The following is an 18,123-nucleotide window of genomic DNA, read 5'->3' on the forward strand; positions in this document are numbered from 1 at the left end:
TTTCACAAAACCTGTCTGACCTTGATCTATAATATCCATTAGGGAAGTCTCAAGGCCAATGCTTTTGCAAAGATTTTGTTGTCAATGTTCAGCAAGCTGATTGGCCGATAACTGCATGTTTTAACAGGTGGTTTCCCATCTTTCAGAAAAACAGAGATCGATGCGTGTCCTGTGGAAACTGGAAGACATCCATCCCTTAGAGAAGTTCGCAACATTTCTAGCATAAGCTCAAAAACCTCTTCTGGAAATATTTTATAAAGTTCCGCTGGCAATCCATCCGGACCCGGACATTTCCCAGAATTCAATTCACATGCAGCAGTCCTGAGATCTTCCAAACTTAATTCTTTTTCCATGCACTCCAAAGATTCTGAACTGATTTTCTTCAGTGACAGTCATCAATGAATTGACATATCTCACTCACAGTTAAATTGGCTTCTGAAGAATACAGGGTTTTGTAATATGTCTCAAATGTTTCATTCATTTCTGTAGGTTCAAAAGTCACAACCCCATCTAGCTTCTCTATTGCATTAACAGTCCTTTCATTATCCATGACTCTCAAGCGATGAGCAAGAAGCCAATCACATTTTTCTCCCTTTTCATAGTATTTGCTCTTGGTTCTAAAAAGTAGCCACTCAGCCTTCATAGTATACAAGTCTCTAATTTTTCTTTCTTCAGTCTGAAAACTCTCAAAGTATCACTTGAAAAATTACGCATATTTTCCTTTTCAAGATCCTGAATTTCCTTATTTAGTTTCTTCACTTCAGCATCCCTCATTTGATTTTTTTTGCTTGACAATCCAATCAGCATACCTCTCATGTAGGACTTGAAGGCTTCCCACACAAACTCCACTCTAACTTCTCCAGTCCAATTTCCAGCTACAAAGAACTTTGCCTCTTGAACTATTTTATCCACAATATCACCATCATCCAGAAGTGTGACATTCATCCACCATGTATTAGACTTCGGAACAGGAAAGGTTAATTGCAATTCCATTGAGATCGGAGCATGAGCTGACATCAATAATGCTTTAATGTCTCCCCCTTTAAAAGATTGCATGCAAAAAACAGAAGTCAGAAGAAGGTCTATCCTTAAGTTTGGGGTTGCACACTGTCGAGTTGGGGGAGACGGTGAGGGTGGCGGGTGGGTTAGGGGAGGGAAAGGTTGGGACTGTTTGTTTCGAACCCTATGTTGTAAAGTGAGTAGGCCCCCCCTCTACATGGGTCACAGCTTTGAGAAGGTTCTTTTGGGAAGTTCATGTTGGTTACTGTTGATACTAGTGGTCTGGAGCTCACTGACACGGTCTGAGATGCATGATACTATGTCTGGGGGTTGTCCGATACTACCCACGCAATCCTTTCGTATAGCTCTCCTCACGCTCTTGTTATTACCCGTAGGTTACATTTCCTGTAAAGGTCTGTTCATGCTCTGAGGGTTAAACTTATCTCATGGAATGTGAGGGGACTGAACAATTGTTCGAAAGCCAAACAAGTGGGAAATTACATTGTCAGACATGGTGCCCAAATCATTATGCTACAGGAAACCCATACTATGGGAAATGATAATGAGGTCATCATGCCCGGTTGGGGCAAGTCCAGGTTCTATACCAACTATTCATCCCAGTCCAGGGGGGTTGCCATTCTTATACACCCGAATCTTGGGCTCCGGCTTGAGGGCCATAAACTGGACCCTTTGGGCAGATACGTCCTTGTCTGGGGCTCGATATTACGCCAACGGATACTGTTGGTCAACACATATGGGCCTAACATTGATGATCCCACCTTTTATGCTGATGTATATCAATTGATCGCTGCTGTAAATAGCCCTACCATAATCTGGGGAGGAGATTTCAATGTTACCATAGACCCGGTGCTTGATAGATCCAGCACAATTGCGAGAGCACCTAGCAGGGCCTCTCTTATGGTACAGGATGTTCTGTCTCAGCTTTTCCTTGAAGATGTCTGGCGGGTTCTCCACCCGACTACGAGGAGTTACACGTACTACTCATCGGTACATGATTCCGAATCCAGAATCGATTATTGGTTTGTCTCCCCCTCTCTAATTGCTGGTACAAAGGCATGCGAAATACTAGCCCGCACACTATCTGACCATGCCCCTATAACACTTGAGGTCGCTTTTCACAATAGCCCTAGACCCCCTAGGAGATGGAGGATGCCTGAGGGATTGCTGCGGGACCCCAGGACGGTTGAGGGACTTCACACTGAGATCGCTGAATTTCTTGAAATCAACATAGGCTCAGTCGATAAATACTCCACGGTGTGGGAATCCTTCAAGGTCTGGGTCAGGGGTGCGCTATTGTCTAAATCTTTTGGCCTTCTTAAGGGAGTCAGGGCTGAACTGGCCCTGGCTGAAGGCAAGCTGAAACTACTGGAGGACACTTATTCTCGCACCCATGACAAGAACATATTGGCCGACATACAGACACAACTTCAGGAATTCAGTAAGTTGGCCTCTAGAGAAGTGCAGTACATGGCATCCCCTGTCCGGGCCCGCAGATATGGCGAGGGAAATAAAACGGGCAGGTCACTTTCCAACTTACTCAAACAAGACAGGCACCCAAATCGCATTACCAGCGTACAGACGCCTGGGGGTACGGTTGTAGTGAATGAAGACGAAATAAATGCTGAATTTGCGGTGTTCTATGAACGATTATATAGTAATAGAGATACTAAATCCGCCACCGAGATAGGGAAATACCTTGCAGCACTTAAGATTCCAAAACTCCAAGAGGAGACCCGCCTTGCACTAGACCAGCCTCTTACTACAGATGAGATTGTTGAGGCGATTAAAGATTTAACGTCCAATAAAGCTCCAGGATTAGACGGCCTCGGTGCTGAGTTCTACAAAGAATTTAGTGCGGAGCTTGCTCCGTTGTTGTTGCGGGTCTGGGAGGAATCCCTTCAATGTAACATACTACCTCCATCCATGAGAGAGGCGTTAATAACTGTTCTCCCTAAACCGCGCCGTCCCCCCCAAGATATGTCATCTTACAGGCCATTGTCTCTCATTAATACAGATGCCAAAGTATTCGCCAAAGTACTGGCCAACAGGCTTTTGCCTGCGGTCCCCACATTGGTCCACCCTGACCAGAATGGGTTTATCCCCGCTAGATCTACGGCACTTAACCTACGTAGGCTCTTTGGAATACTGGCCCAGGTTGACCCAGGCAGGAACGCTGTTGCCGTATCATTAGATGCTGAGAAGGCCTTCGACTCTGTTTCCTGGGCCTACTTGCTGGCAGTGTTGGAGTCGTTTGGGATGGGCCCGAACTTTATTAGATATGTGCAGTTGCTTTACATGAAACCCGGTGCCCGGGTGCTAACAAACCAAACAATCTCGGATATGTTTCTGTTGGGACGTGGCACTAGGCAGGGCTGCCCATTTTCGCCTATATTATTTGCCCTGACAATAGAACCAATGGCAATCGCGATAAGGCTTCGACACGCCAATAAGGGTATTAACCTGAAGGGATTCACACAGTTAATATCCCTATACGCTGATGATACACTCTTATATATTCGTGAGCCCGAAAATAACCTACCCCCCATACTGGCAGAGATTCAAGAATTCACTACATACTCTGGATACACCATAAACAAGGATAAGTCGGAGGTCTTTCCTCTTACACCGGCAACAGCCTGCCCTGTATCTCTGGGCGGGCTGAAGTGGTCCAGCGAGTCCATCAGATATTTGGGTATACTTGTCTCACATGGAAAAAATAGATTATACACTGATAATCATGATGCCACGTTACAGGCCTTGAAGACTAAACTGTTATTGTGGGACCGCCTTCCGTTATCATTGCATGGCAGGGTAGCAGTCCTTAAAATGGTAATCCTCCCCAAATTACTGTACCTGTTTGTGAACATACCGATTTGGCCGGGAAGACTATTTTTCACCAAACTTAGGTCTATGGCCACGGCCTTCCTATGGCATGGACAGACTCCAAGAATAGGGTGGGAAAGGATAACTAAACCATACTCTGCGGGTGGGCTGGCGGCCCCTGATTTTGAACTTTATTATCATGTATCCCAGGCCCAGTTCTCTAAATATTGGTATTCCAGGGATGGGGGCCCCCCACATGTAGATGTAGAAGAACTTACCACGGTACCCACGAACATACAGTCTGTCATTTTTGATGATCGTTACAGGGATTCATGTGATTTTAACCCAGTCAGTAGTACGGTTGCAGCCTGGCGGGCAATATTCAAGAGGCTGGGACTGTCGTGCCTGTATAATCCGGAAGTCTCCCTATGGAGATACCCTGGTATCCCCCCAACATATGGCGCCTGCCTGCGGTCGGCCTGGGACCCTGACGACGAGATGTGCTTGGGTGATATGGTTATTGATGCAAAGTTCGTGACCCTTCAGCAGATAACTGGGGCTCTGGGCAGGGGCGCACTTAGAGTTCTGCAATACTATCGTATGAGATCGGCCTTCCAGAAATACTGGGCGTCTTTCCCCGATGAACCCCCTACACACCCTTGCGTTCAGATGATCACATCCGGAGGCCGCTTAGGTGTGTCCAGTCTATATGCCATGGTACAAGCACACTCGCCCACGCCTGGTCCTAGCAGAGATAAATGGGAGAATGATCTTCAGATCCCTATTGATGATAAGACTTGGGAAAGGTATTGTTCACTTACCAATAAGGTTTCCCTAAATGCTGGGCTACGAGTAATCCAATTTAAAATTCTCAATAGACTACACTACACCCCGGCCAAGTTAGCCAAATTTGTCTCAAGCGCTCCGAGTCAATGCCCAAAGTGCAGAGCAGACTACGCTGGCTCGTTCCATATGTACTGGAGCTGCCCGGTGGTGGCTGGGTTCTGGAGGGAGGTGGCAAATATACTAGAGGAGATCACACAAATCCCCCCGACGCTGTCTCCACAGAAATACTTATTCGGGGACATCGGAAAATGTTCCGAAAAGACCAGACGACTGTTTAATGTCACATGTGCAGTGGCCAAAAAATGTATTCTGCTTCAATGGAAAAATCCGTCGCCACCCACTGTGCAGCAGTTTCTCCGAGAACTGGTCTATGTGAATGAGGCTGAGGAGCAGTTTGTTCTCACACGCCCTTCGGCCTGCAGACCTAAGGATATTTGGGGTCCCCTTAGAATGTTCCTTTGTGATATGACCTCTGATGGTGACAGCGACACTTAGACTCACCGCATTGGGAAAATGTATACTATATGTACTGTGTTCCTCTGCAATACCATACCATGATAATTGCGATCTGTATGATGAAGCTCTAGCTGTGTTTTGTGTTTTTCTCGACCACTAATAAAAAGAGTTTTTAAAAAAAAAAAAATGCTCCACCTCAAAAAAAAAAAAAAAAAAAAAAAAAAAAAGAAGGTCTATCCTTGAACATATTTTACGTCTGGCAGAGAAAAATGTATATTGCCTCGCTGAAGGGTTCTGCAATCTCCATACATCTGAGAGGTTCCATTCAACCATTAGTCTTTTTAATGCCACTCTTTTCCGATTATTTGCACTGTCCACTGCCCCCCCACTTTTATCTAACTCAGGATCCAGAGCAACATTAAAGCCCCCCCGATAATAACATTACTTACATGCATATTCTGTAAAACCTGTGTTAGAGAGACGAAAAAACTCCCATCACCCCCATTGGAAGCATAAATGTTGCAGAAACGATATTGAACATCCTGAATTTTGGCAGTTACACAAACAATCCTCCCCTCAACATACTTCTCACATTTCATTTCTGTAATTGGCAAATTTCTTTTAAATAGAATACACACACCTCTAGAACTAGTAGTGAAGGATGAGCAATAAGCATCGCTGACCCACCCCCGTTTCCATTTATCTATATCTGTATCCAGCAGATGAGTCTCCTGAAGCAGTGCAACATCTGCTCCCATTTCTTCCAGTTTGATCAAACTCACTTTCCTCTTGTTAGCACAATTAGCACCATTTACATTCCAGGATACCACCCTTAAGTTCCTCTGGTAAAAGTAAGACATGCGTGTATCCCGTCTCACAACCTTTGTGATGAATTAAAATAACACAACAAAATTAAACCCTATGACTAGAACAAAAAACAAAACAGAAAATATAAAAACTTTCTTGGATTTGAACAATCGAACCCTCCAGAACTTCCCTTCCACTTTCACATAGAAAAGGACTGCCCCACCCCCCCCTTAGATCGGCAAGTATAATCCTCATAAAATGTCTACACCATAACACCCTATCATTCAATTTGAAACAAGGCCAAGTATGCAATTCGTACTAATCCATGGCAAAACCCAGAGCCTCTCTCCACATCACATTCCCGGAAAAGTAATAATAACACACTTAGTCATAAATTATACCCCATGGTCAAGATAGCCCAGTACCATCCCTCACACAAAGTACCGTAGTCCTGATACAATTTGTGAAGCTTCAACCCTACTCCCATCATTTGTATCCCTACACTGATCGTCAGAGAATGTGCTAGCCAATATCCACAGAGTAACACCCATTCCTATAAGATGCCAACTATATCATCCACAGCAAAACCATGAAACTATGGATGAACCCCAAAGGAGACCCACACCCAAGTACGCTTGTATATTCTCACTGATTCACTGTGACTACCCCATGGGCTTTGAGTAAACCTATACCACAATAATCATCCCCTTCGTCCACACAAGCTCACTCATCCACTGCGACACATAAGAGCCCCTCATATCCCACACGGTTAGAACACCATCTCATCAAACTGTTCAGTACCAGCATTCCTATCTTGACAATGTGCAGAGGCATGGTAATGGTGACAGTAAAATCCACAAATCCCCCATACATAGGATACAAAGGGAAATAAAGTGCCTCAGACATACATAAATGGGCAAAGCAAAGAATATCCAATAAAACTCATCCTAATAACTATTGTCCTGTCAACATATGTGTGTACCAGGCCCTAAAAACGTCACGTACTGCCAGCACAGAAGAGGGAATAATTTCACCATATTTGAATATTGTCACGCCTTCAAAACCCATGGCACAACTGCATCTTGAGGCCACACACTGTACTGCCTACTCCTATCTACACACAGACTAAGGAACGATAGCATCACGTTATTAAAGTATATTACACCTCCATACACATATTGCTGTACTTTTCACCATCTGTCAGCACTTTCACCAGCATGGGTCGGCCTGAAAGTATACGAACTCCCCTCCCATCTTGGAGAGTAAAGACGCAACCCCCTTAGAAGACCTACAAAGCCCAGCTCTCCCATTCCTTATATATCAAGAGATCAGAACCTTCGTAACATGAGACAGTGTTCCCGTCTCCCCTCACCCGCTCTGCGATGGGTTTCCCGGGGATCCTATCCTGAAAGTGCCATAATTCACCTAACCTCCTTGGATCTCCATGAAACCCGAGACAATGGGTGGAACTAACTGGGCGGGTAAACATTTTTAAAGGGAATAGTGTTACGCTAGGCTCTTACCAGTGCCCATGCTGTACTAAATACAAAAATTGTTTTCATTACGATTAATGTTCGGGGCTATTGGCCATGGAACCAAGGGTCCAGTATAGTGGGCTGCAGGGAAACAAAGGATGAAAAGTTAAGCAATTGAAGGCAGTAGTTCCATACCAGTATGCACAAGGGGCACACACAAGAAGATCAGTATTACGACATGAATTAACGAACAGTCTGTGTCTGCAACTACATTTTGGCAGATAAGCAAAATGCACTCAAACCCCATATAATACATGGTGACTTTTATTTTAGGACAGGGGTACACACACTGGCGTGAGGCTACCCTGTTCAGCAGCATGTGTTCAGTACTTCACAGTGGTTTTTAAGTGAACATGACCACTTGCTTGGAGACGACAAAAAACTGACAATACAATTGAAATCTAGAGAAACCAATGCCACTGCGAATCATTAGGCTGAGCACATTATCTCCCTCCCTAGCCCCACCTCTGCACCTTATTCAGCCTGCAGTGGGTCGAACTATATTGCTTGGGCTCCATCGACTGCTCCTCTCCTTAATCCCCGCTCTTCCGTGCACCATACTCGACCAATGCATGTAAGTCACCCGCTGTTCTCCTCTGCGCTGTCATAACGAGAGGAACGAGAGAAGGCGCGGCGCTACACCTGACAGACCCAGGCTCTGAAGGCTGTGTGGGTGGCTGAATTGCCGGCTTGGGGTTGCGTACCCTTACGTCCTTACGAGCATGCACGGGTAGTACCCTCAATAAGAACTCTGCTTACCTCCCTAAAAATATGTCTCCACAGAGAATGGTGCTGACTCGGGCGGGGGTTCACCGGAGCGGAACGGGTAAATTCACAACAGATCCCGCCCACCAAAACCAGAAGCTATCCCTGCCTGCGTCACCTCGCACAAAACCCTTTCGGACTAATGAAATCTCACCCTGGCTGCAATAGGTGAGTCCCCCTTGTATACCAAACACGCACATCAATCAACAAAGTGAAAGCACATGTGAACTCTGCGTATGCCAGAAATATTACAGAGCTTCACAGCTTCACGGCCTCAATGTAGAACGTCAGAGGAAGGCACCCACAACAAAGAGACGAGCACTTTGAACGCTCGAGCAAACAAACTGCCGTTGATTACAACAGCCAGTGATTGAATATAAACAAAACTGATATTGAATAAAGCATGAAAAAAACATACTATATTATAAATAAACAGAAATATAACAGATATATTAATACTTTAACCTCCTCCACATCATTTACAATCACAATATCTGTTTTGCATTTTTATCAACCCTATGATTCCCATTCCTCAGCCAGTTTTCTGCCTCTGCTTGATCCTCAGTGGATTTAATCCCATTTTCAAAAAAAATCTTTAGGATTGCCGGCTTAACCAACATGGTTTTAATTCCTTTTTCCTGAGCCAGAACTTTAGCATTTTTAAAAGCTTTTCTCATATCCACAATTTCCTTTGGAAAATCCGGATAAATGGCCAACTGGACTCCATTCGACAGAAGTTTCCCTTTTTCTCTTGCAGCCTTCAATATCGTTTCCTTTGTGCTCACCTTGCTCATCACCATGATAATCTGTCTGGGTTTCCCTTCCCTCACACCTTTACCAGCTCTAAAGGAGTAATCCAGGTCTGCATCCTTCAGGATATTTTTCCCAGAGTCTCATCCAATATTCCTTTGATCCTCAAATCAAGATCCTTGTCCAAGTTAGGGTTTTCACTCACACCCAATAGGCACAGATTCAAATTTGTCTGATCAGCCTCCAGCTTCAAATTTCTTTTCTTTAGATCAGAGACATCATATCTTAACTCCTTGTAGGCTCTGTAACTTCCCGCTACCTCCGTGGCCAGAGTTGTATTTTCAGCCTCCACCTTAGTAACTCTGGTCTCCAGATGGCCCACTTGAGAGGACAATTCACTCGAGGTGATTTTCGTTTCTCCCACATCCTGGGCAATCTTCAGTAGCAGTGCATAAATATCACCAATTCCTGGAATCTCATCCATATCTTCTCCTTGTTTGGCTTTTTTTGAAGTTGGATTGTCGGGAATCTCAATCTTCTTTTTTGTATAGTGTTCATTTTGTTGTATGTCAATCATCTATGGGCTGGGAGGGAGCAGGAGCAATTGGCTCAAGCTGCTGCTCTGTCCACCAACATTCCAGAATCTCACGGCGTAGTTTTCTTGATCGCTACTCCTCGTTTCCAGGACCTTCCCCCGAATAGCCCGCACGATGCCCCATTGTTCAGACTTGTGACCCCCTTTATTTAAAATCAGCATGAGTGCCGTTGGCCTTTCCATCACTCAGTCTGTGGTTATCGTCGGTTGCTTTCCAAGACAAGGCTGTCACTGGGCCATCTACATCTGAAGTTGCTTCATTCCTTCAAGCCAATTCCCGCACACACTGAATTTCTACTTCTTACATATTCTACCGTTTTCCTCCTCCTACACTCCTTGAATTCGCTTTCCTCACACTATTAGAAATCTGTGTTTCGCATGCCCCCCACATTGAAGCCAGGATTTCATGTTATTTATGCATAGGAGCATCTTTATCTTCTCTGAAAACCTTTGGGTACTGCAGCATTTCTTGTTAGTGATCATATCACTCCCACTGTAGTTCACCAGTTATCCTCCAAATTACATATTGAAATGTCACCTTTGCTTCTTATCCTTCATCACTCTTGCCTGTGACCAGCCTGCTTACTTGGCATAGAAGCGGGTGATCTCAGGCGGATCCTGGGTCACCTGTGGCAAAGCCCATTTGCCTTAAGAGCTACACATCTAGGCAGGGAGCCTACTGCAACCGACATTTGCCAGCTGCTGCCAATTTGGCTGTGTAATTCAATTCCTGTTACTAACCATATTTGTTTCAGCTAGCTTTTACTCCATGGCTGCTTACTTACTTTCTTTTTACTTGTTTGTGTTGTTGGCTATCTGACTGTTTTTAAGAGTTCATTGTGGGAATTATTTGTACATCTTTCATACAGGGAACAGGACCCATCTGTTTTTGTGTAGTACTTGAAATAATACAAAAAAACCATACACAAGAAAACAGTACCAGAAAAATGAGCAATGCACACATTTGGGCCCTGCTCAAAAGAGACGAGTGCATGGCAGGTGAATAGCATGTTTTGATGAACTGGGACATTGTGCCAGAGAGCAAGGCATCTTCACTTGGAAATTGAGGACTATGTGCACCTGGCGCACAGTATAGAAGGGGTCTGCCATCTGTAGCTGTCCAGATAGCTCTCCAGATGTTTTGTACAACACTTCCCATCAGGGGTGGACTGGAAACCTAAAGAGGCCTTGGAAATAATTTTCAAAGTGACTACACATTTCACATTTTCAGCAAGTTCAACCTCTTTCCAATGGGAACATTAGGAAATACCACACAAAAGAGGCCCATGGGGCAGAGGCCTACCGGGAAATCTCCAGAGTTCCCTATGATCAGAGGAACCACAAAGAAGAGAGCCCTAAGGGGAACAGTGCAGCGCTCCACTCCAGGTCTGCACCTGACAGATGCCGGGCTCAGGCCTTTAACTTAGTGTTTATTCTCTCTCACTCTGCCAAGGGCCTTCGTCCAACTCCTCAGTTTCCTCCACTCCCCGGTGGCACCTCTTCCCCAGTCTACCCATCCCCATTATTCAGTTATCTGCCAAACGCCACTCCGGCCACTCCTCTCTCTCCCATCCCACTCACACAAACCTCTTCTGCCCTTCATCTACTCAGCAATTACCTCTGCTCCTCCTCCTATCGACCTCACTGTGGTTATCTGAAATATTTATTGAATTGTTTTTTTATAATGCACCTAATACCGTCCCTGACTTTGGGTCCTAAGCGCGGATCTGGGATTGGAACCTCTGTTGCTCTGCGTGGTCTTGCTTCCAAGACCAGCGCGTTGCCCCTGTGGTATCCTCCATTCATTGAAACTCTGTGCAAAATAAATCCTTTCTATTTTTCTGTTTCAATTATCTATTTATTTATTAAGTGCCAAAGCCCTTAGGCATCCGGGCGCTAAATAGAGACACAATCAACAACCAACAAGACACAAACCTGATCTGGAAGAGAACAGAAAGATGGGAGACTCACCTAGACGAATAATCAAGTTTTCAGGCCTTTCCTAAAGACAAGATGATTTTATTTCTGTCCGCAAGTAGTCCGGCCATGTCCCCTGCTTCTCTCAAAGCGAGTAGTGAGTACCCATGTACATCTGAGGACCATAAGTGGTGACCGGTTTATAGACAACCAGTTTCTCCCTCAAATAAGACAGCACACTTCCAAATAGGCATTTGTGACCCAGCGTAAGTATCTTAAACTGAACCCTGGCAGCAACAGGGAGCCAGTGGAGTACCCTGTGAGCCACTGAAAACGGTTCTCTTTGAGCAATATTACAGAGAACTCGCACTGCATCGTTTTGAATCTTTTTTAACCTGCCCAGACATTCCTTACCAGCCCCACCAACAAAGGAATTACAAATTATTTTGATTCCTATTGCCGCAAACCTGCATTTCACCTACTGACAATGCCAACATGGCTGCCCTTTTGACTGAGTTTGCCTCCTTCAACTCCCCTTGTCTGTGCAAAAAAGAAGTGGTGTTGGTCTCATAATTAGCAAGGATGAACTATTAGCACCCATTCTCCTCTCTGATTTCCCTCCCTCCTCATTTGAGCATTTCTTGTTCTAACTCTAACCTCTTACTATCTTCATCTACCACACAAAAGCACAGTAAAGCTTTTAATTTCCCTGATCTGCACTTCTTATTTGAAATTCTCCCAGGCAATTTCCGTGCCATCATAATGGGTGACCTACACCTTTCCAATACGACTAAGGCTCAACAGCTCCAAATTGACCACTCTGTCTCGGGCAAGTCACCAGTCACACTACATTATCTTCCAACCTCTATTCTGAATAACACAAGGCCTAGTAAGATTGTTTGTCTTGTCCTCCCTCTGTCTTCCTTCCCTTGTTTTGTCGCGCCTGGAAACATTTGTGTGCAGGCGCGTTATAATTTACTTAATACATCATATAACCTACATCAAAGGTATCTCCCTCAATCTCCTGTTCCTATCTTCCTCTCTGGTCTCCTCTGCTCCCACAATTGGCTATTACCACACTCTCATTCAGTAAACCCTCTGTATTGCTCCCTGGATCTCCCATACCTCACCTATCACCAAAAGTAAATACAGATCCAACTACATAGCCCCACTCAACAACGTCAACAACTCACTTCAAGCTCTCCTCCACTTGCTTCATTGAACTCACATTTATCAATTTCAATTCTGCCCTGTCTACCCCTTTCAATTATCACAACATTAACTGCTCCTTTGCCCTTTTCCTCCTGCAGCCTCAAGCATCCCACCCAAACCAGCAGCAGAGGACAATGTGTTCCTGCTTACGCAATTGGCATAATGCCTGATTACCCACTCTTCTTCGTGCCAAAAAGCATTCTCTACTGATCCTGACCACAGCTCTCTGCACAGTAAAATGCGCTTATTACACTAATCTTGTTTCCACTCTTCTCTTGCACCCTTACAAACTATCTATGATAGTCCAGGACATGACCCCCCAAGAGCCAGTCCATTTATTTATCCCTCTCTGTCGAAGACTGTCTACTACTTCTACACTAAAACAACCAAAAAACAGGACACTTTGTTCACTCTGCTATCTCTCCCACTCCCTTCCTTCATTCTCCACATCTACCATCTTCCCCAAACCCTCCTCTCTGTCTCCCTTTTCCACGACCTATCCCACTGAACATTTACCCATCCTTTGCTCAGCCAACCCATTCTACAGCTAATTGACTGCTTTGAACCACAAATTGTTAAGGAAATTCCTCCTGCCACCTCTGCTCACCTCTTTGATTTATTTAACCTATCTCTCCCGACTGCTATCTTCCCAGCCTGTTCCAAAACAGCCACAGTGATACCTCTACTTAAGGAATTAATTGCTGACCCAACCAGCCCCTCATTCTACAGTCCTATCTCTTTTCTTCCCTACTACTCAAGAGGGTTGACCTCATTTGCATAGTCTCTTGATCGGCCTTCCAAACTGCAGAGTGAATAGATTGCAGGTGGTGCAAAAGAACGCTGTCAGGGTTGTTCTGGACAAGAAGAGATCAGATCATAGTTCTAAGGCGAGAAGGGAGCTTCTTTGGCTTCCTATTAAGGAACGAATTCTCTTTTGGCTCCTGTCATCTCATTCAACTGTATGAAAAATTCTGCTCCTATCTACCTTAATGAGGAATTAAGGCCTAAAACGAGTAAATACAGTCTTAGATCAAATAGCCACTCCCAGTTAATTGTCCCTGCCTGCAGACTGTCGCAGACTAGGGTGGGAGCTTTTGATTCTGCGGCACCTACGGCCTGGAATAATCTCCCCTTTAAACTGAGAGCTGAAAATTCTAATAGAGTCTTCAGAAAAGGACTGAAGACCTATCTGTTTAATTAAACACTATTCTGGTCCTACCGTCAGCTCTCCTGCACCTGTATTCCTCTCTCGTGGCTTTCAGCCTTCTGTTTGTTCTGTGTATGTCAGCGCCCTTAAGCCCTAGTGTCAGTGGTTCTGCGCTATACAAATCCTAAATAAATAAACTATCCTGAGGCACACGCAATGGCGGACCCCTCCAATGTGGATTCCAGTCCCAAAACTCTTGCCACTGCCCACCACTCTCAGCTCTCCTCCATTCTCATTGTTCTAGACTTTTCAGCTTCCTTTGGCAGTGTGAATCATCCCCATCTGCTTCAAACTTTGTCCGTCTTTGGCTTCAAGGGCACCATACTCAACTGGGTGTCCTTCTACCTCTCTGACCACACCTTCTCCATCACATGGGACTCCAGCATATCTTCCACAACACCCCTTCCAGTGGGTGTCACTCAAGAATCAATCCTGAGTCCATCCTCTTTTGGAAAGATGGATTTTCTCTTTGCTGATACTCAGATATTATTCTCCTTCCTCTCCTTCAACCCTGCAATCTCCAAATGCATGACCAGTAGTCTAAAAGCCATTAGCCAACGGATGGCTCTCTGTGCTCTCATGCTAAACTCTAAAAAGACGGATGTCATCTTTCTCCCTACCTCCCTACCTACAATGCCAACCTTGCTCTCCCATTTCTTTCACCCCTAACCTCCTCATGCCCTCATCAATGGCTCCCAACCTTGGGGCTCTCTTTGACAGCAACCTGAAACTCTACAAGTCATCATGCCACTGCCAATGATGCTAGAGTCAACCTCCTGAACATCAGAAAAATCCACCTGCACCTCACATACACTCAACTAAACCCTCTGAACTCTACGCTAGGTCTCAGCAAAATGCAGTAGTGCATGACTTTACTTCTTGGTCTACCTGCCAGCTCTTTCTCTCATCTCAACAAAGTCCTTAACTTTGTGACACACACCCTCTTCAACATTTGCCTACTGTCACCATGCTGAATATCTCCTGTTTAAACTATTGCTACTCATCTGTAAAGCCATCCACGGTCTTGCTCCCCATTACTCCACTGAATGCATTTAACTGTACTCTCTTGCATTCTTCTCGAATCTTGTGCCTGCGTGCCTCCTCCCACAATTGCTCCTTTGCCCTACTTGCTCCACTCCAATGGAATACTCTCCCCAGGCCAATAAAGCCATATCTTCAGTGGAGCACTTAAAATGGAGGCACAAACACTACCTGTTAACAATGGAAGGAGCCCCCCAATTCCTGCTATCCAAACTAACCATCCAACCCACCTCTGCTGCATTATGCCCTCAGACTACATTATATGATTTGAAAATATGTAAATGCTGGCCTCAGACTCCCAATGTGAAAATTGTTGTAATGCCCTCCAGTTCCTGTCCATACGTTATGTTCCTATTCTTACTACCACCTGGTATACGTCATTCTGTACAACAATGCTCTTATGTTAAGGCACCTTATCCTAGTATTGCCCCCGCTCTTTGTCATTGCCTTCTCTGTAAGTCATTTCTGTTCAAATGTATGCTCTGTTCTTAAATACAGCTGCCTCTTCATCCTAGCATCTCTACCACCAACTGTGGTTGGTCGGACATTAAAACCCCATAGAGTCCACACATGATTGCTTACTTAACATTCTACAATCACTTGTGTCCCCGCACGCAGCATGAAGCATGGTCCACTGGGCTTACTTGATCAGTTCGTCCAGTCCGTCCATATTATCTCCAACAGAAGATCACCACACAGTGCCCCACCAAAGTCCTAAGGTCAGTGTCTTCTTTTTCCTTTGTTAGTCCAGTCCAGAAAACACACATTTAGAGAGAAAGTACTAAACACTTCAGGTAGACCCTTGTTGATCAATCTCCCTATTGCTCTGAGAGTGCTGGACAAACACATACTGTTGTACAAATGGTTGGAAGCTTACCTTTTCTAGCTCTCTCTTGCCTCTGAACTTAGACCAGAAGGTCACCATTGACTCTGGATGCAACACCATATGTCTGAGTGAATTGTATGCATCCTTGTTCTGTTTTACTGTCAACCTCTATCTATGTTGATTCCTGTATTGCGCTGTTATGCAATACAGTTGGTATTCACTTAGTGGCATATTGCATTAATCTAAGGCCACGTTGTATTGCTTGTACTGAACTTCTCCCCTCCTCACACCTAACTGTTCCTAAATGTTGCAAAGATTGAAGGTTTATACTCTTCCTGCCTCATTCCGCATTTCCTCCCTTTCTACTTGGGGGAACTCCGAAGCAACTGAGTTCAAGGTAGGCTCCTTACAAAACAACAATACATTAAAAAAAAAGAAACCATTATAAGGCGATGACTAACTCACCTGGAAAACGAGTTCAGTGTCGTGACAGTGTGAAGTTTTAATCCCGTTTAAAAGCATTTCGTGCCCACTTTCGAAGTCTTTGTAGTCTCCCTACGACACCAATGATTCAAGCCTCCTGAAAATGTTGTAATAAGATTGCCACACTCATTAGAACCAATGCGCGTATGCTGCTTTTAATCTGACCACTGATATAAAATAGAATTCTAAAACTCCTATGTAAAACGGGCAACCACAACCAGTGGATAGTGCGCGAAAATCCTGTAGTAGTGAACTCACTAAGCCTACTTTTGCTATGCCACCCAGTAGTGCTTGATGGGGGTGATCTGTGTTTAAACACTGCTTCTACAGAGTAGGTGCTTTCATTACTGACTGATAATACGTGGATAATGAAAGCAATATTCCCCTTGCAGTCTGCTAGTAAGCCAGATAGCAAAATGTTAGAAAGTTGGGTGCTTCTCCCCTTTGTGAAGGCAAGCTCTGATGTTGCATACACAAATCACACCCACATCAAAAGAACTTCTCTTGCTTTTTCAGAACTTGTGACAATGTTGAGCAAGCATGTTCTACACACTCTCTAGTATCATATTATAAAGGGTGCCAGCTTAAAATGGAATAGTGTTATACTTGGAATTCTAGTGTTATGATAAACATGCTCAAGAATGTCTCCATAGGCTCTCTTTGTTATCTGTCTATTAATTATCCAGGACACGCAGGCCAATTATATTTAGGCATGACAAAATCGGTCTACTAAATATATATGTCATTCTTATTATTTTAGAAATATGCTACTGAAATTACAGGAATGCCTCGTTTCTGGCCAGAATTGTTCTTCTCTGCTGTGCAATACGATTGTAATCTAACTCTTAGCCATCCTGCTGCACATAAACAGTCAATCATGACAGTGGGCCTCATTACGAGTAGGGCGGTAAGGGATACCGGGCACCGTTAAGGAGATCGTTGCCGGTAATCCCTTACCGCCCTACTACGAGTTCCCTTAGCGGGTCCCTCCTTCAATGCCTGGTTTTACCAGGTGTTAAGGACGGGACATGCTAAGGAACTTCAGAGCTAATAACGGTACCGCAAATTGCGGTACCGTTATTAGCTCCATCCCCATTGACTGGTTCTTGGAATGGGGACTTACCGGGTCCTCCAAGGTTGGAATGACCCGGTAAGTCCCTATTTCGCCAACCCGGCACCATGGCTACTGCCTACCCCGTAATGAGGCCCAGTGTGTGGCCCATTTAATGTGTTTATAGGTGGCTTCTCATGACTGTATAGAAAATGATAAAGCAAATGTAATTATTTTGTCTTTACACATTAGGTAAATAACACCTTAGTCCATTTTTATTAATCTGTTTATTTCATATGGTACATGCATGCTAAAGTGACTCACATAAATAGAGGTTAAAATGGTTAAAATGGGGTTTGTGTTAATTGTTTTTAAATATCATTAAACAATCTTTATTTTCAGTATTATGCCACATTTTGAGAATTGTATTTTAATCAGAATATTTTTCTCTGATACAGATATGGAAAAAGATCAAGTCCAGAGACCATGATCTCCGATCTTTGGTGGAGAGAAAGTACAGAAAACCTTCCTAGATCCCGGTGAGCAAACATGTTTTAGTCATAAAGTGAATATAGAATTGGAAAATAGAGTTTTACAGAAAGTTGTAGCTGTTGCATTTTTTCTTGACTAGTGACATGATCAAAGTATGGGTGGTTTGAGGAAATAGCTTGTCAAATATTAAAGCCTTCCATTCTTATGCTATTGTGAGATTTCTGTCTCAAATGATAATACTTTGCATCAAGCATCAAGATCCATCAAGATCCATCAACAATTAAATTAGTTTTTTGA

At 44.2% G+C, this 18,123-nt stretch overlaps 1 protein-coding gene across 2 annotated transcripts in view; it reads left to right on the forward strand.

Annotated features, from left to right (window-relative positions):
- Nucleotides 1-18,123, forward strand: part of NPY (neuropeptide Y) — a 217,981-nt gene that overhangs the window by 99,893 nt on the left and 99,965 nt on the right. For both annotated transcript variants that reach the window (XM_069648318.1, XM_069648319.1), the window contains exon 3: nucleotides 17,793-17,873. In XM_069648318.1, coding sequence (XP_069504419.1) covers nucleotides 17,793-17,873 — 81 coding nt within the window. The remainder of the gene's footprint in view (nucleotides 1-17,792; nucleotides 17,874-18,123) is intronic.

The sequence above is a fragment of the Ambystoma mexicanum genome, chromosome 2q (assembly GCF_040938575.1).
Source record: "Ambystoma mexicanum isolate Mex_15411 chromosome 2q, UKY_AmexF1_1, whole genome shotgun sequence".
NCBI classification, from domain to species: domain Eukaryota; kingdom Metazoa; phylum Chordata; class Amphibia; order Caudata; family Ambystomatidae; genus Ambystoma; species Ambystoma mexicanum.